The 19,350-nt window shown below is 53.1% G+C and overlaps 1 protein-coding gene and 1 long non-coding RNA gene across 5 annotated transcripts in view; one reads left to right on the top strand and one right to left on the bottom strand.

Annotated features, from left to right (window-relative positions):
* Positions 1-19,350, bottom strand: part of LOC137202416 (uncharacterized) — a 49,670-nt gene that overhangs the window by 11,635 nt on the left and 18,685 nt on the right. For all 4 annotated transcript variants that reach the window (XR_010932603.1, XR_010932604.1, XR_010932605.1 and 1 more), the window contains exon 2: positions 16,422-16,504. This is a non-coding gene — a long non-coding RNA (uncharacterized lncRNA). The remainder of the gene's footprint in view (positions 1-16,421; positions 16,505-19,350) is intronic.
* Positions 1,205-19,069, top strand: PVALB (parvalbumin). The gene is made up of 5 exons (XM_067697944.1): positions 1,205-1,227; positions 1,528-1,604; positions 3,305-3,437; positions 4,734-4,843; positions 18,853-19,069. The coding sequence occupies exons 2-5, from the start codon at positions 1,544-1,546 to the stop codon at positions 18,879-18,881; spliced, it is 333 nt and encodes a 110-aa protein (XP_067554045.1). The 5' UTR covers positions 1,205-1,227; positions 1,528-1,543; the 3' UTR covers positions 18,882-19,069.

Genomic DNA, 19,350 nt, shown 5'->3' with positions numbered 1-19,350 from the left:
GGGGTCCGTGGAAGGCCTCACACTGTAAGAGATCAGGTTGGGAGCTGCAGTCTCGGCGCCTTGGAAGCCAGCTGGTGGGCTGTCACCTGAGGGAGCTGACTCACAGGGAGGGGGCCAGCTGGAGCCAGCAGCAACCTAAGGTTTCCAGGAAGGGCAGCCGTCCAGGGTCGAGCTGAGGGAGACAGTGTTGACAGCAGCGAGTGCGAGGGAACCTGAGCTACACGGCAGCTGGGCTGCTCTCCCCAGCGCCCCCATCAAGGACCCCCATCTCAGCCCACCCACACCTGCCCACACCTTAAGTTGGAGTCTCAAGATCCCGCCACAAGGGACCTCCCATACCATCAACACAGCAGAGGGAGACTGAGGCCCAGAGATGGGGCAGGTCACAACCCCAGGTCACATGGGGACTTAGCGCAGCCCCAGATCTAGAACCCAGGCCTCCTGACTCCCTGTCCAGTGCTCTGCACACTTTCAAGACAGCTGGTTGCAGCCTGAATCCTTTGGAGACCGTGGGAAAGAATGCAATTGGTCTCTGGCGGCATAAAGATTAGGAAGTGCCACATTTCCCAGAGACGAAGTTCAGGACATAAAACCTGCTTCGGTTGTCTAGAAAGTGTAGTCTGAGGGGGCCACCCTCTCCCCAGGCATAGGCCTTCTGGTCTCCAAGTCGGGGGAGGGTGTAGAGACTCCAAGTAGCCTCTCCCTCCCCCCCACCCCCCACCCACGTTGGTTCATGGGGGCAGGAGTCTGGACCCGCACTATACTCTCCTTGGCTCAGGGGACCAGGAAAGCAAGTAGTTAGTGGGGATCTGAGAAGGGTTCTTTGAAAAGTCAGACTACGGAAAAAAAAAATTTGGTTTCCGTGTGTGCTCCCCTGGCCAGATGTAGGATGGGGCACCCGCTGAGGGCCCTAGCAGCACCGGCCTATCCGTGCCACCCCGTCCAGTGGGTCAGGTTTCCAGACCTCAGCGTTCAGATTTTGCAGCATAAATTTGCATCCAGGAGAGACAGAGTGGAGGCTGAGGTAGGAGTGGAGAGAGAATGGGAGCAGGGCCAAGGGGCCCAGGAGGGTGTAGACCTCCTACACCCTCGGTATCCTCCCGGAAGCGGCGGGACATCCTCGGAGGTGCGCTGACCCGAGACCCTGCGCCGCACCAGGCCGGCGCCTTCTGCGTGCCCTTGACGGCAGGAGAACCCTCCAGACCCGGCTGGGGACTCGGGCGCCCGGTAAATTCCAGAGGTTGCCCCTTCCCCTGGCGCCCTGGTCGCAGCCCCTGAGATCCCAAGGCCCCCCGGCGGGGCGGGACGGCAGCGGCAGCGCGATGGCTCGCCAGCCCGCCGGCCCGGACCGCGCAGCTCGGCGGCGCGGCTGGACTGAGCTGCTCTGGCTGCGCGCAGAGCCCCGCGCCCCCTGGCTCTGCGCCAGGCCGGCGGGCGTGCGCCCGGCGCGCGGCACTGCAGCGCAGGTCATATGAGCAGAAACGATGAGAAAAGCACTTTTTAATCTTTTCGCACTTGCTCTGCCAGCTCAAACAGTTGCAGGATGTCGATGACAGACTTTCTCAACGCTGAGGACATCATGAAGGCAGTGGGTGCCTTTACCGGTGAGCAGCGCGCTCCCCTCCGCACCCCTCTCCCCGCATCCAGCACCCTGGCCCCTGCACCCCGTGCTTCCCGCGGACGGCCAGTCTTCCTCAGCGCTTCTCTGCCCACGCATCCCGCGGGGCGCTGGTGGAGCGTGGAGCGGGGTCCACGGCATTTCCCAAACTCTGCCCGGGCCGGACTTGGCACAGGGAACGGGCGGGGAGGCCGTGCGCCCTGCCGGACAACCGAAACTCTCGGGCGCCAAAGGCCGGGTGGCCACGCTGCGAGGACCCGGGTCCCGGACCAAGGGCGAAGAGAGGGGTGGAAAGCTGCATCTCTGGGTCCTGTGGGCGCTCGGGGCTTCCTTTGAAAGGCACTTGGAGGGGACTATAGGTGCGCATGCTTCTCTCCACGCGACCGCTTTCCAGACAGGCCTCTTTCCTGGCTCCCTGAATGTCTAAGCCCCTTCTCCGGGGCTCAGAGCTCAGCCCCCCGCAACGGATCTGCGAGGGAGCGAGGTGACCTTCCCGTAGCTGGCGCTCCGCTCTGCTCAGCCCTGCGAGAAGCATCCTCCGCGCTTGCAACTTCCAGCCTCCTCAGGCACGGAGGGAGGGGAGCCGGCAGTCTCATGTCTCTGAGCTGCCCTGGACTTGAGCGCTTAGCTGCTTACCTTCCTTCTCCCTCCTGTCACCCAGATGGGGAAACTGAGGCAGGGAGAGGGCTAGAAACTTGCCCAAGGTTACCTGGCAGGGCAGCAGAGGAATTAGCACGGGGCTCACCTCCGGATCTTGTCCCTTGCGACGCCACCCCTCCCCATCTAGTGTCTGAGGTGGACAGAGCAGCTTTCCTCCCCTCCAGCCCAGGGAGGGAACAGTGAGTTTTCGCGGGATCGCCCATATCCCGCCACCCCCGTCCCACACACACACATAAGTTACTTGGTCTAAAGTTTCTTTTCTCAGGTGTCCTTAAAAAGGAGCTCGGGACATAGAAAATGGGAAGAGGGCTCCCATTTCCTTTCTCTTGGCAACCCCTCCCCTGGGCATGAAGAAACTCTGGGAAGCCACCCTCCCAGGGCCCTGCGATAGCCCCCCCACTTCTCCTTGACCCATCTTGCTCCCTCGGAGAAGAAACCTAACTGGGAATTCTTGGGGAGCCTTCCAACACCCGTCCCCATTCCCACCAGAATGGATTTCTGCAGCAAAGCCGGGACTTCTGGGTCGTCCCCTTCCCTCTCCCACTGTGTGACCTTGAGAGAAACTTGTCCTCTCTGTGTTGATTTTCTGGTGACACAATCTATGACCAAGAAAAAGGTCGACCCTCCCTTCTCCCCTGCAGCATACACACAGCATGTTCCCACTGCCTCCAATTCCCCTGCCCACCCCGACTCAGCCGCCACCCAAAAGGCTTCATGGAAACCAGGAAGCCCCTCTGCCTTCAAATGCTACCCCCGCCATTAGTGAAGGGTACAGTGGAGGGTGGGGTCCGGTTGGAGAGCCAGGGTGATCTGGGTGCAAGGCCACCTCTGCCACTGTGCGACCTTGGGCCAAGCCCCCTCGCCTGGCCTGGGCTCCCTCAGCCCTCCCGTGGAGGTGTGCCTCTGCCATCCCACAGGACTGGCCCTGCGGAGGCGATCAAAGTGCTGTGACACCCACATTCTCCCACCCTTCCCCAGGCCCCTTGTCTGTCCTCATTTTCACCTCCTCTCTCCACCCCCCAACAGCTGTCGACTCCTTCGACCACAAAAAATTCTTCCAAATGGTCGGACTGAAGAAAAAGAGCCCAGATGACGTGAAGAAGATATTCCACATCCTGGATAAAGATGAGAGCGGCTTCATCGAGGAGGAGGAACTGGGGTAAACTGAGGCCTGCAGGGGCTGCCCAGCCTGTGGCTCTGGGAGAGGGGCTGGGGGCTGGGGCTCTTGCTTTGGAGTTCCTGTCCAGCTGCCCGTCCCTCTGCACCCTTCACAGAAAATAACCATCCCTGCCTGATCGCTGTTGCTTCCAGAAAATAAAATCCTCAGCAGAAAGTGCAACTAATGAGATTAAATTATAGCCACTTAATATTGCTAATGGAATGATGCTACGTAATAATTGAATACAGACCAAGAGGCAGCTTTCTCGTTGCCTAGCACCATAGGCAAGGCAGAGAGCGCTCCCTTGAGTAATTTCATTGACTTTCATTCCTCTAAAAGGCAACTTCTACCATCCTGCAGACCCCTACCCTTCTGTACCAGCAGCTAGAACAGTTTCTGGGCAAGTCAGGGATGCAGAACCAGCTTTGGGGGTTCAGGAGTCCTAGGAGCAAGACAGAGAAGGTTATGACTAGGAAAATGCAAGATGACATCCCCCAAAAAACCTCCCACCATCACCCTCTTGGCCACCTGGCCCACGTCTGCCAACCCTGCTGTGCTTTATGTAACACTCTGGCCAAGACTGCCTCGAATTTTGTCAGTAAGAGAAGGGAGAGTGTGTGGAGAGGAGCTTTTCAAGCAGGGACTTCCACATCCATCCTGTCTCTCCCCGAAACCATCCCACAAGGGGAACCTTTGTCTAGAACCTTCTCCTCCACCCTCCCATGCCCAATGTGCACACACACGCACGCGCACACACAGATGCTGACTTCTACCTATCCTCCAGGCATCACCTTCTCCAGGAAGCCTTCCTGACTCTTCCCCTCACCCCCAGGTGAATGGATGCATCCTTCAAGCACCGCTCTCCACTTTCCCATCATTGCATCCATCACACTGTGTGGTCTCTCCCAGAGGACACGGCCTCCTCCCTGTTTTTTCAGGTGGCTTCCTAAGATCATCTCTGTGCCCCCCATTTCCAGCATGACCGTGGCACAGAGAAGACACTTTTGTGTTTATTGTGCTGCCTGAATAACTAAACAAATGTAGGTGCCCTGGCTGAAGTGAGGGCAACCCTTCGCAGAGGACAGCCTGTCCTTCCCTGCGCGCCTACCCGCGAAGCCTAGCCGTGGCGGGGCTACCCGGCCCAGCACAACCGCACGCGTGCTGGCTGCTCGCTGCTCGCCCCCCGTCCCGGCCGCCTGCTTCCCCTGTGCAGACGCCAGCCCACCACCCACACGGTGCTCCTGCAAGGCGACCCTGGCCTGACTCCCTCCCCACTTTCTCCCTTTCCTCCTCCAGATCCATTCTGAAAGCCTTCTCCCCAGATGCCAGAGACCTATCTGCTAAGGAAGTCAAAATACTGCTGGCTGCTGGAGACAAGGATGGGGATGACAAGATTGGGGTCGATGGTGAGTAGCCATGGCCTGGGCACGCGGTGGATCTCAGGATGTTTGGATGCTAAAAGCTCAGAGCTATGTCCCTCCACCATGGGAAGGGGAGAGCGTCCCCCACTCCCCAAGATTAGAAGAAAAAAGCCAATCCGTTAGGTCTGAGAGCTCTCTCATGTAAGCCAGGCAAAGAAAAAACTGGTATATTGTTTTCTAGATTTGAATAATCCAAAAGGAATAGATTCTTTTTTTTTTTCTCCTTGCTGTGTAAGGAATCCAGGAGAATTTGGGATTTTTCCTGAACTTTGTCTGTACTTTTGCCTGAGTTTTGGTCCCAGCTTTGCCCAAACTAGCTATATGACTTTGGGCAGTCTCTCTCCTGCTCTGGGTCTCAGTCTCCCATCTGTAACCCAAGGAAATGAGGCCAACTGATCCCCCAGGACCTACTGACTCTCACATTCTCAGATTCCAGGGATGGAAATTCGTTATCTCCTATCCTCCTCAGCATCTTGTCCTGGGTGTCCTGTAACTTAGCCTCAAAACCTGTTTCGGCTTCACCCAAATATACCATTTCAGAATTGCACGAGAGCCAGGAAAAAACAGCCGGCCAGGGATGAGCTGGGAATTAGGAAAAGGAACATCTGGCCTGACCTTGCTTTTCAAGCTTTGCTTTCAGAACAGACGAGGGGCTGGCGGTCCACCATCCCACATCCTTCTCCATTCAGATCTAACCAGCATTCACATCCCAGCATCATTATCTTTCTTAGCATCACAACATCCTTGGGAATCATATCCATTTTGCAGATGGGCAAAGTGAGGTTGAAGGTGCTTGGCCTGTTCAAAGAGCTAGGACATACGTGGGGGCATGGGGATTTAGAACCAATTCTGAATATCTCTGTCCAATATTCTATGCCATACCAGTGCTGGACCTCGTGATGATCCTTTCTGCCGATTTAAGAGAAAACTATGTGTAGGTGCTCGGCCTCTGGGCCCGTGCTGTCTGGGTTCAAATCCCAGCCCAGCCACTTGCTAGCTGTGTGACTTGGGGCGATTCAAGTAACTACTCTGGGCCTCCGTTTTCTCGTCTCTGAACTGAGGATAACGATTGCTCTTATAGGATTGTCAGAGGATGACATTTGTTAATGTGTGACGTGTGTAGAACAGTGGCACGGAAGAATTGCTGTATACATGTTTGTTAACTACTTTTTTAACAGGGGCTAGGCTGTATTCATGCTTGTAGCCCCAGTGTCTAGCCCATACCCAACCCAAAGCAGGCATTTAATAAACACCTGTAGCTTGAGTGTGAAGTCCAGCCCCTATGCTCTGCTCGCTCCCTGCTCTTCACCAGCTGTGACCTTGACCATCACCTCTCCACACCTAGGTTCCAGTGTCTGACAAACGGGGTGCACAGTTTTATCGTAAGACCTGCTTGGGCTCGTTGTGAAAATTAAGCGGCTGCAGACACAGAACTGCCTTGGGAAATGTACAAGGAATCTGAACGTGGGCATCGTTTATTAAATTTTTATGCCAGAAATGAGAACGGAGAAACTCTAGAAAGGTTAGATGCAATGAGCCGCCTGACCTTCTGATGCCAGCTGCCCTTCTTGTGGCTGGGAAAGAGGGAGGTGGTTTTAAAGGAGGTGGAGCAGAGGGCGCTGGAGGGAAAAGGGTGGCTGGTCTAGGTGATTCCAGTGAGAGGCGTGTCTCTCCCACACCCCCATCCTCACTAAGTCACTTATCGGACAGTTCCACCCCGAGCTCGGTTCCCCCCGTGACCCCAGCTCAGGCCTTTGGACCTCCCTTCCTTTTTTATTTGCAGCCACTATGCTACAGCTCAGAAGCGACCTACACGGTGAAGGAAAACCAGGTCAGATCCTGGCCTGCTTCCCTGCCTCCCTAACTGCCCAACTCAGATCTTAAAGCACTAACTCAACTCTTCCATCAGACCCAACAGATCTTTACTGTTGCTACTGAGTAGCAACCCTGTGCTGGGCAGTGGGGGACGCAAAGTGGAACGAGACCCAACCCTCAGAGGCACCACTTCTTGGCCGGGGGCCCCTGAGCCCCGACTGTAAAGCCCTCATCTATAAACGGGGCATCACAACGCAACACAGAGCTCACTGGGATTTTGTGAGGATTTCGTGACACGATGTATGGCAGTGTTGAGTGCAGTGCCCAGCGCACAGTAAATGCTCAGTAAATAGCGGCTGCAACACTATTTCTATTCTACCTGCACGATGTTTACAGCTCTATGATTTATACACAAACACACAGTAATACCAGGCAGAGGCCAGGAGGTGCAGACGAGCTCTTCAGAGCGGGAGACAGTGGGCACTTGTGCGGATCTGGAGACCACGGGCAGGGCTGCCACAGGCCAGGAGGGCAAGTGGAGCGAGGTCCAGGCGAGGCCTTGGTATCAATCAACAAAGGCACTAAGGCTGGGAAGTTTAGGGCATGTTTAGAAAGGGGCAAGAAGGTTGGTTTGCTGAAGGTGGGAGGGGAGAGAGAATTATTACCAGGGTGAGTAACGTGCGCCCGGCCCGATGCTGGACTCTGCACACATGTCACCTCATCTGACCTTAGGATGACAGAGGACACAGATGCAGATGCAGAAAGAGCAGCTCCAGTGCCCAAGGTGACATGGATTCGAACCCAGGTCTGTCTGCCAGCACAGTCCAGGCTCAGGCCAACCTGGTGAAAGTCTGGAAATCAGGGCAGAACAAAACAGGGGGGCAAGAGATGACATGGGCAATGAGAACAGATCACCCGAGGCAGGGGGGCCCACACCTCGTGCTTCTGAGGTGGGGAGATGCAGACAGTTCCCCTCCCCGCTTCCGCCCCCAAACACAGTCCTTTATCCGGAGGGTGACAGGAAGGATGGGTGTGATGGTGCCTAATAAACAGCGGGATGGGAAGAAGAGCCCTTCGTGGGCCCAGAATTTTCTATTTTAGACCCTCTGCTTTGCTGCCCACTCCCTCTAAAGGCCAAAGAGGCTGAGCCCTGTCCACCAGCTGGAGGATGCCTTCAACTCCCGGTAGGACTTGGGACGAGTCACAGAACTTCTCTGACCTTCAGGTGCCCCTTTAAAATCAGGGGTCAGGTCACTGGCTGATCACTAGGGTCCCTTCCAGCCCTGGGACTCTCCAGGTGCCCCAGTGCATACACCTCTAGACAGGGGACCAGGTTGGCATCTAGGCTCAGCTATGTGACCTTGAATAACGACAGCAATGACATCTAACTTCATGGAGTCCTCTGTGTGCCAGGCACTGTGCTTAGCATTTTACTCATTTAGTCTTCCCAACTTCTTTGAGGATACTATTACTATCCCCATTTTATAGATAAGGACACTGAGTCTCAGAGAGGCTAAGAGTTTGCCTAGGAAGAAACAAGGTCAAGATCTGAGTTCAGGTCTGTCCAGATCCAAAGCACATGCCCTGTGCCGCCTGCTTCATTCATTCATCCATTCATTCAAAGTCAAAGAGCATCTACCGGAGACGATTTTATTTACTGACTTATTGCTTGCTTCTCTCTCTCCCACTGGGTTGGATGTCATGTCCACAAGGGCAGGAACTTTGTTTTGTTCAGCTCTGACCCCAGCACCTAGAATAGGGCCTGGCACATAGTAGGGGCACAAGAAAAGTTTGATGAATGAATGTGTCCAGTTCTGGGGATGCAATGATGAGGAAGTATGGTGTATAGGGAGAGGTCCACAGGCTAAGGGTGGAGACCCACTTGGGCTGGGGCTTGCAGGTGCTAGGGGATTCTAGAACCAGGGATACTGCCTCCGTCTCTAGCTGTTTGCCCTTCTGAAGGTGAGTGATATTTACCAGGTCTTGTAGGATCACAGGTTGATGGGAGTGGGTAGAAAGACAAAGTTTTAATAATACCCCTTTGCTTTCCCACTTCTGGGCAACTACTTCCAGGAAGCTCAAAGGCTTTTATAGATGTGGTCGATTGATTCTCGATGGCCACCCTTGGAAGCCTGGTGTAGAGCTGGTAAAGGGGGGATTTAAAGCAGAGAAGGAGGGAGAAGGTGATCAAAGGTGGAAGGTGACCCCAGACCCAGCGATTGGTAACAGGCGAGACTAGTAAGTGGCAGGTTCTCTCTCAAGTACCTGCCCTTCCCCACGGCGGGTCTCCAACAGCACTTGGCATCAGAATCACGGACGGCTTTTCACGGCACAGATGGCTGGGCCCCGTCCCCAGAGCTTCTGATTCCTTAAGTCCGGGGTGGGGCCCAAGCGTTTGCATTTCTACAAAGTTCCCACGTGGTGCTCATGGTCTGGGGATGACACTCTGAGAACCACTGCCTTATAATTATCCTAGAAAACAGATGCCATCGCTCTTCCGGTTTGTAGTTGAGGAAACTGAGGCACTGAGCGGTTAAGGAACGTGCCCAGGGTCACTCAGTAGCAGAGCCAAAATTGAGACTCAGAGGTCCAGGCAGGACCCTCTGCCACCCTGCACGTGTCCCCAGCCTGGCTTCTCCGTACCCAATACCTGCCCGCATGGACCGTGCAGGCTGCTGGGAACAGCGGGCACCATCCGTGTGGCATTTCCTTCCGTCCTCACAAAAGCATCACAAGACATGCCCTCACTGTACAGGCAAGGAAACTGAGGCTCAGGGAAGTGGGGTGACTTGCCCAGGATCACACAGCTACTCAGCATTGGGGCGCTGCTTCAAACCTCGACATTCTCTGCCCCGCCATGCTGTCGGCAGGAACTGCATACCCCGCATATACACATGCAGTCATGCAATCCTAGTTAGTTTCCCTGAAACCTGATCCCAGTGGCAGATCCCGTTTCCTGTGCTTCAAGCCTGTTCCAACTCAAGAGCCCGTGGTTTGCTTTTGTTTCCGTGGCTGGAAAATTTAGTCATAATGATTGCCTGACCCTTGCAGTCGTTTCTGCATGCCTGAAGGCATTTGCTTTTTCTGCTTCCTTCTGGCAAAAATCTGTTCTCTTTTATCCTTAAGTAGCATATTTAACATGGGAGGCAGGAGGGAGGGAGTAAGCCCTCGGGCTGAAACTCCTGAAGTCAGGCAGAAAATACAACCTGTAGAGTGCTGCTACCAGCAGTGTGAATGGCCAAGGCTTCTCCTCTCTCTGGACGTCCTCATCCCAAAGCAGGGTTAAAAATAACCACCTTCAAAGGTTGTCGCAAGAACTGTGAGTGTTCTGGAAACAGTTCCTTTCCTCTTGTTTTGCGTGCTTTCTCTTGTAAGCTACCTCAAAACCCTTTGGAAGTAGTGGAATACCCACTCTCAAAGGAAATGAAATGGAGTCTAAGATGGGAAGAAACTGAGAGGGACAAAAGGAGAGTCATGCCTGCCTCCCTGTAATTCCAGCCCTCCAGCCCCTATGGGGTTTGATTTCCAAGCAAGGCAGGATATGCACATCGGGGCCAGCCCGCAGCCCTGATGGCAGAGCCCCAAGTCATGCAGTGTTTTGCCCTATTTCGTTACATCCTCATCCCAGCCCAACATGGTCTGGGGGACAGAGGCTGTGGTCCCCAGTGAGAGACGTGGAAAGTGAGGCCCAGCAGATGTGACGTGCCAAAGTCACCAGCGAGCCCTTGGCCAGATGGAACCTATAGGTCTCCTGAGTCTACCACTCCCTCCACCAGGCTGAGCTGGGACATTCGAGGTATAAATGGTTTCTGTGCTTAGCAGGATGCTCGTTCTTATTCCCGTGTGGACTCCCCCTAGCTCCCGACCTTATGCTGCACTAGATAAGATTTAGCCAAAGGAGGGAAAGCAGCCCTCCTTATATAACTGCCCTCCTGAGAAAAGGAGCAGCAGTGAGGGCAGAAAGAAGACTTTCCTTCTCCATTTATCCCTCTCCTGCCTCTGGAGGTTACAGCTTGATTCAAGAACCCAGGGCTGTTCAACTCCAAGCCCTGAGAAAGAGACACATCCTGCCACGAGCCAGGCCCGAGTCACAATCTTCCTGGCTGAGTGACTCTCGGCCTCAGTTTCCCTGTAAGTAAAATGGGGATAAGGGAGCTGGCGAGGACGAAATGGGACAGCTCACAGGGTGGTGCCTGGCACAGAGTGTGCCCCCAGGACTGTTTACCGGCTCCTTGCGGCCGTCCGGCTAGACCCCAAATGACCTGGCCTCCCCGTCCTCTGGGGTGGGAAAGTGATCCTTGTTTGCAAGACCAAATTATAAGAAACGCAGCCTGGGAGCTATTTCGAAGTGAGGTGATAAACCGGGGGCCGGTCCTCTTCACCTTGGTCATCACGAAGGAGGGGAGGAGAGAGTCTTCCAGGAGCTGACTCAAAGTTCATCTCATTTTCACCTCGGGCTATCAGCGGCCATGCTCTCACCTGTCAATAGCTTCTAATTTTGTCCAATTCCCACAGCGCCCGGAACAGGGACAGACCTCATTAGGCTAATTTCAGTATCTTAAGGGAAAGGAGAGGAGTGAGTCCGCCCATCCTCTGACCCTTTGCCAACTGCACCCCATCCCCAGCCCCACCCCTTGTCTCCTGATTGGATGATGAAGATACCAGCGAGCTGGCCCCAGGGGCCTCACGTGAGGCTTCCTTGGCAAAGGTAGAGGTGTGCCTGCATTTTTATAGGAGGAAGGACTCTGGATCCCGCCCCCGTCTACCCAGGAACACTCTCCCCCACACCTCAACTTAAGACTTGATTGAACTGCGCTCCCTCTGTGTGCCAGGCACCACTGTACCTCATGTGGTCCTCACTGTTGCCGTATGAGGAGATACTCTCATCGTCCCCATTTTACAGACGCAGAAACTGAGGGGCAGAGACTGAGTGTCCGTGGACAGGCATGTTAGGGATGGAATCCTAACTCGGATGGGATAGACAGTGTCAGAAACTTGCTCTTTGGGCGTCCCGTGTCCTCTGTCTGTTTACATCTTCCTGTCTTCGTTTTGGGATTTTTGTGGCTATTGGTGTTATTATTTCAAAGTTCCAGCCTGTGCCAGTGGTGCTGAGGAGATCCAAGGAGCTAACATTTATAAGCCGTCTCCTGTGTGCCAGGCATCTTTCTGTATTTTCTCATCTGGTCTTCTCAGTAGCTGTGCACGTCGACGTTATCATACCCATTTTACACAAGAGAAAATTGAAGCTCAGAGAGGTCAGGTGGTGACCTAAGGCCACCCAGCCAGAAAGTGATGGAACAAGATTCAGATCCAACTCCAGGATTACTGGAACGTCGTCGGCAGGTACCAGGCAGGATGGGAAATGGTGGGGGATGGCAACAACAAGGCCAAGAAATAAAGGTTACAGTGCCATTGGGGGCGTCCTCCCCCTGTGCCGGGAAGCAGCCAGGCGTTTCATGGACTTGGTTTTAAAGTGGCTGGAGCAGCAATCCCACACCTGGGCACATACCCTGAGAAAACCATAATTCAAAATGAGTCAGGTACCACAGTGTTCATTGCAGCACTATTTACAATAGCCAGGACATGGAAGCAACCTAAGTGTCCATCGACAGATGAATGGGTAAAGAAGATGTGGCACATACATACTATGGAATATTACTCAGCCATAAAAAGAAACGAAATTGAGTTATTGGTAGTGAGGTGGATGGACCTAGAGTCTGTCATACAGAGTGAAGTAAGTCAGAAAGAGAAAAACAAATACCATATGCTAACACATATATATGGAATCTAAAAAAAAAAAGAAAAAAATTCCGAAGAACCTAGGGGCAGGACAGGAATAAAGACACAGATGTAGAGAATGGGCTTGAGGACACGGGGAGGGGGAAGGGGAAGCTGGGATGAAGTGAGAGAGTGGCATGGACATATATACACTACCGAATGTAAAATAGATAGCTAGTGGGAAGCAGCCGCATAGCACAGGGAGATCAGCTCGGTGCTTTGTGACCGCCTGGAGGGGTGGCATAGGGAGGGTGGGAGGGAGACGCAAGAGGTAGGAGATATGGGGATGTATGTATATGTGTAGCTGATTCACTTTGTTATAAAGCAGAAACTAACAAACCATTGTAAAGCAATTAAACGTCAGTAAAGATGTTAAAAATAAATCAAGTGGCTGGAGCTAAAGGAGCATCTTGATGATAACAGCCACCAAACGCTGCACGCTGGCTATGGGTCAGGCCGGCGACAAGGGATTTAGTGCTGGTTCCTCTGCAAAACCCAAGGAGGCCCACTTTACAGTTGAGGAAACAGGCACAGTGGGGTGAAGTATCTAGTCCCAGGTCACAGAAGCAAGAAATGGGAGTTGAGGGTTGACTCCCAGCTCCCTTGCTCCAAACTCCGGAGGAGAGCTAGAAAGGCATCTTCTAGACCCGAGGCTGCACAGATAAGGAAACAGAGACGTGGAAGTGTGAGGTGTCTTGTCCAGGGACACGAGTGAAGAGCAGAAGCAAAACCAGAGCCCCATCCTCTGATGCCCATTCTCCGTCCCACATCCAGCCGCTAAATCACTTGACCTAGACTCTGCAGGGTCTTTGTATGTTTGCTCGTTTGTTTTTCTCTCAGGAGAGACCTAGATGTTTTAGAGGAGACTTTTTTTGATAGGAGGGCATTAGTTAATTGGCTGGTTCCTGAGCTCTGCCCCAAGAGGTGTACAAAAGGTACAAAAGAGGTGACTCCTGCCTTCAATTTGTCTCCAAAGTGCCCTGCTCCAGGTTCTGGGTGGACAAAATTAGAATCCTGTGTTCTCTTCAAAAAGCCAGGGCATGTGCCACTGTGACACCTGGCTGCTTCACGGTGGATCCCAGGGGTCTGTTTTTAGAGGCTTTTGAAAACCCCACAGGTCCAAAACCTCTCCCATAGTCAGGCTCCCAAATGTCTGACCTTCCACCGCTGGAGAGTCCCTTGGTTGGTGTCCCTTGGTCCCCTTCATGCTGACTGCCCCAAATGCCATCCGGTGTGAAGGTGATGGTCAGGTTCTTTGCTAAGGAGTAGCCGAGAACCCGAAACTTCTAGGGTGAGGGTTGGGGGGAGGGGGCAGGTAGATGGAAGTCAGGAAACGGTAAGGACCAACTTCCCCTCTTGCCAATCACTCCATGAGCCGGTGTTGGTGGATGGACTCATGTCTCCTTGATCCCAGGACAGAGCAACTCAGTGCCCAAGGACAGGCTTTACTGGCTCTGGCCAGTTTTCCAGATCAAATGGCAGGTTAAAGCTGGAGAGAGTTCTTGCTTCCACCCGATCTGGGATGCTAGCCCCATCAGGAACGGCCTCTCCACCTTGATGTAGGGGGTGTTCATGGGACCTCAGGCCGACTCCTGCCCCTGCCCCTTCTTTTCCGCGTGACCCTGCCACTTGACCTCTCCAGGCCTCCACTTCCCCATCTATAGAATGGGAACCATCCCGCTCACCTCCAGGGGCTGAATTATATGCAGTAAGTCGGTACTTTATGAACCCTGAGGAAGACTCCTGAGCCATGCCATCCATTCCTCCATCTGTCCATCCATCTATCCACCCATCTGTCCACCCATTTGACATTTTTTTTATGGGCACCTGCTGGGGGCCAGGTGTGTTCTATTGCTAGGACAGTGGTGAACAAGATGGACAGCGCCCCCTGCCCTCCTGGAGTTTATGTCCTGGTAGGGGGAAACTGACAAAAAGTTAAGTACGTACATTAATAAGATCATTCTCAGAGAGTGCTAAGTACCACGAAGTAATAAAAAACGGCTAATATGGCCTTCATGGGGGTGGTGACATTTGAGCTGGCTCCTGTGTCACTCTAGACCTAGGTCAAGGTAGGTCGGAAACCTCCAGGGCAAAGAGGGAAGTTTGAATCACGTCCACTGTGTGATCTTGGTCACGCTACTTGATTCTTGGGCCTGTTTCCCGATCTGTAAAACGCAGACAAAAGCGTCTCTCCCATGGAGGAAGTGATTCTTGAAGAATTTGTTAATTCTATAAAAATCGGCAATACTAATCAAAGTACTACCGATGAAAGACATCTCAGAAGAACCACCTGGCTTAGCAAGGTGCCGTAGGATCGGAGGAGCTCGTGGCTGAGAAAGTGGATGCCTTGACACTGGCCCGTGAGAGGCATTCTTAATGTTTCGTGTTCGGGTTGCACTCCTGACACTGTGATGGTTCAGCCAGTGATTCCGAGGGTTCTCAGGGCCGGCAGGAGAACCCTTCCCCTCTCCCACCTTGAGTCGATACCCAGGCCCCTACATCCAGGCCACCTGCCTTTCCTGGCCTCAGGGACTACTTGGGGACAGGAGAGAGTGGTGTCCACTTCCCGGGTCAAAGCCCAGAAAGGTGAGGAGCCCTCCACCTGGCGGGGGTCAGTGGCAGGTCATTTCCATTACGATAGCACGTGTTGGTTTGGGTGGTTTTTGTTTTTTCACTTTGTAATTTTTAAATACTTCTAGCTCTGTTGACGAGGTCTAACAATAGTACAGCGAGTTCCATATTCCCCTCGCCCGGTATCTCCTAATGCTAACGTTTTACATAACCACGTGCATTGAAGAAATTACACTGGGAGGTTCTTACAATATGTGCTTCATACTAAGCCTGGGGAGGGTGGGACGTACCTCAGGGGAGCCCCAGATACCTCTTGTGGCCTTTTTTTTTTTTTTTTTAACATCTTTATTGGAGTATAATTGCTTTACAATGGTGTGTTAGTTTCTGCTTTAGAACAAAGTGAATCAGTTATACATATACATATGTTCCCATATCTCTTCCTTCTTGCATCTCCCTCCCTCCCACCCTCCCTATCCCACCCCTCTAGGTGGTCACAAAGCACCGAGCTGATCTCCTTGTGCTATGCGGCTGCTTCCCACTAGCTATCTATTTCACGTTTGGTAGTGTATATATGTCCATGCCACTCTCTCACTTTGTCACAGCTTACCCTTCACCCTCCCCGTATCCTCAAGTCCATTCTCTAGTAGGTCTGTGTCTTTATTCCCGTCTTACCCCTAGGTTCTTCATGACCTTTTTTTTTTTTTTTTTTTTTTTTTTTTGCGGTACGCGGGCCTCTCACTGTTGTGGCCTCTCCCGTCGTGGAGCACAGGCTCCGGACGCGCAGGCTCAGCGGCCATGGCTCACGGGCCCAGCCGCTCCGCGGCATGTGGGATCTTCCCGGACCGGGGCACGAACCCGTGTCCCCTGCATCGGCAGGCGGACTCTCAACCACTGCACCATCAGGGAAGCCCCCATGACCTTTTTTTTTTTTTTTCTTAGATTCCATGTATACGTGTTAGCATACGGTATTTGTTTTTCTCTTTCTGACTTACTTCACTCTGTATGACAGACTCTAGGTCCATCCACCTCACTACAAAGATCTCAATTTTGTTTCCTTTTATGGCTGAGTAATATTCCATTGTATATATGTGCCACATCTTCTTTATCCATTCATCCGATGATGGACACTTAGGTTGCTTCCATGTCCTGGCTATTGTAAATAGAGCTGCAGTGAACATTTTGGTACATGACTCTGCACATTCAGTTTTTCGTTTGTCTCTCACTAGGAATTGTTACCGCCCCCTTCCTTCACTGCACGGGCAGATGGGGGAGCAGATGCCCAGAGGGGGACCTTTCCCAGCAAACAGGGCCAGGCTGGGCCTCGAAGCCTAGCTCTTGATCCCCACCTGCGCTGTCCCCACATCACAACACTGCGTTTCCAGAGGCGATGGTGACTTACCTGACGCCCCCCAGTGTTTGGCAGACTGGGGACCTGGCATCTCCAGGAGAGGGTGGCAAGCTCCTTCTGTCCTCTCTTGTCCCCTGGAGAGAAAACAACAGAGAAGACTCTCCTAAAATAAATCTTCCAAATAAAGGTCTCCGAAGACCTGGCTAGTGAGCAACACCCCTTCTAACCAGCACACGAGGGCCCCGCAGTTGAGAGGACATGGAAGGGGGTGCAGAGGGGTTCCCAATGCGGGCTGAGGCCTCCTGTGCACCAGCACTTCTCTTCTGACTGTCTCTGGATCAAGAAGCAAAGCCGGGCTTCCCTGGTGGTGCAGTGGTTGAGAGTCCACCTGCCCATGCAGGGGACACGGGTTCGTGCCCCGGTCCGGGAAGATCCCACATGCCGCGGAGCGGCTGGGCCCGTGAGCCATGGCCGCTGAGCCTGCGCGTCCGGAGCCTGTGCTCCACAACGGGAGAGCCCACAACAGTGAGAGGCCTGCGTACCGCAAAAAAAAAAAAAAAAGAAGAAGCAAAGCCGACTTTCCTTCCTTTTACGATGCTAGTGAGGCTCAGAGAGGCTAGGCGCCTTGTCTGAGGTCACACAGCCTGTCAAGGGAAGAGCCAGATTCGGGGGCCCAGGCCTCTTTAGCTGAGCTCGTCTTATCACACAGGAGGCCAGCCCAGCACGGCTATTGGGTCTTTCCTAAATACACCCCATTGCATCCCGCCCTCTGAGCCTTGACCCCTCCATCTGCTTTCTCCTATGGGAATCCTGCATCTTCTTACAGGCCTGTATCAGAAGCTACCCTTCCTCTGAAGGTTTTGCTGATCCCTTAAATAGAAGGCACCTCTTCTCCTGTGAATGGGAAGTCTCTGTGCCTCTCCCGTCTTTTCACAAACACATGTGGTCCCCTCGGTGTCAGCTGTGGAGCCAGGAGGTGGGATGAAGGGAACAAAGTGGGGGCTGCAGCCTTAGGGTCCAATGGGGGAGGCAGACAGCAAGCGAATAAGCAAGAATATACTCAGAAGTGTTTCGAGAGTGGTGAGTGCTGGGAATATAATAAATAATGATGAAAGCAAAGAGGGTCGCAGTAGGGGTGGGTCACTGCTTGTGCCAGAGTGGTCAGAGAAGGCCCCTTGAGGGGTGACGTTTAAGCTGAGACGAGGTAAGTGAGAAGGAGCTGGCTGTGAGACAGCCTGGAAAGTGTACCAGGCAGTGAGAACAGCAGGTGCAAATATCCTGGGGTGCGAATGCCATCGGCGTGCTTGAGATTCAGAGAAAAGGCCAGCAGCACAGAGCATTTCCTGATATCATCTTCTTCCAGAAGCTCCTGGGGTGCAGGACCAACTCTGGCTCCCCTGTGTCTCCCCTCACCTGGTTGGGACATCCCTTTGTTCATTTTTGTGGAGTTGGATTCAATAGAGGGACATCTGATCAACCCCTGGTGCTGACACCAGTCTCTGACCTCCTTAATTAATATTAAGGCTAAGCAGAGCAGATGGACACTGCTGGAGAGATGGGGGAGGGCCACTGTGGCTTGCAGGCGAGCCCACATAGAGGGGCCTGGACCCCAGAGCTTGAATCCTCAGCCACTTACAACCTGGACACTCTGAAAAGTCACTTCTCCTCCCTGGGCCTCAGTTTTCCCCTCTGTAAAATGGGGACAATCAGTCCCAGATCCCTGAGTGTTTGCAAAGATTAATGAGGAGACAGAGCCCAGCTCATTCTGAGTACCTGGATGCGGTCACCCCTCTGAGCTGAGGTCACGGGCTCCAGGGTCTGGCTCCGTCCCCCAGATGAGGAGGAACACACAGTGGTTCCTGGCTGCTCACCAGATCCCTTTCCCCGGACCTTCTAAGTCAGAAAGTTCAAGGCAAGGGGACTCTATATCTTCTTAGATCCCGCTGGTGACCCTCATGGGCTAAGACAAGTGGCTATGAAAGAGCTCAGGGTCCGAAGTCAGACACACCCGGGTCTGAAGCCTGGCTCTGCTTCTTACTAGTTGTGTGACGTCGTAGACATTGCTGGACTCTGAGCCTCAGTTTCCTCATTTGTGGAAGGGGAATAATGATAAAATGTACAATATGGGATTATTGTCAGAGTCAAATAAGACATTGTATATGAAGTACTTAGAAAAGGAACTGACATGATTAACCTTCAGAAAACTATCATCACCACTATTATTATAGTTATTATTACTAATAATTTGTGGGTGACATGGCATCGTGAAGCGAAAGATATGGTAGGCTCATCATTTCCCATCTCATTCATTCATTCATTCATCCCCACGCTCCCTTGCTCCATCACTTCAGCTTTCCCTTCTGCAGCAGATTCGAGAATCAAGAGAAAACACCAGTGTGGGGTGAGGGGGCCGCAGTCAGGTCCTGGCCAGTCTCTGCTGCACGGACCACCTCTGACTCACCTCTGTCATTTTCTTTTGCAGAATTCACTGCTCTGGTGGCTGAAAGCTAAGAGGCTCTGACTGCCCAGGTCTTGTCCTTCTCTGCCCCAAACACCCGATCTCAGCCCCACTTGCTGCCCTCCTGCCTTTCTGTTCAGTTTGTTTATGTTATTTTTACTACCCCCGTCCCTTGTGGCCCTTGAAGGACACCATTCTTCTGGAAAATGATGGAGAATCAATAAAGGCTGTACCAATCAGATTCTGCTGCTTGAGAGGAACCAGGCCTGGTGGGGTGTGCCTCCTGCCTTGGCATTCCAGGCACACCTGCACGGGGATGGGGCAGGGTACAGACAGAAAAGATGAAATGGAAGGGAAATTTACTGAGCCCCTCCTTGGCCTTTGGCCCGTGGGTTGCCCATTCATCCTTGAAACCACCCATAAGGTAGGTGCTGAAACTCTTACAGGTGCAGAAACTGAGTCTTGCAGAAAGTGACGTGTCTAAGCCCACACAGCTAGGACTTGTGGATGGTTGGATGGATG

Source organism: Pseudorca crassidens, chromosome 11 (assembly GCF_039906515.1).
Source record: "Pseudorca crassidens isolate mPseCra1 chromosome 11, mPseCra1.hap1, whole genome shotgun sequence".
In the NCBI taxonomy this organism is placed as follows: Eukaryota; Metazoa; Chordata; class Mammalia; order Artiodactyla; family Delphinidae; genus Pseudorca; species Pseudorca crassidens.
The sequence above is the reverse complement of the archived record's forward strand: the minus strand, read 5'-3'. Positions and strand labels throughout refer to the sequence as shown.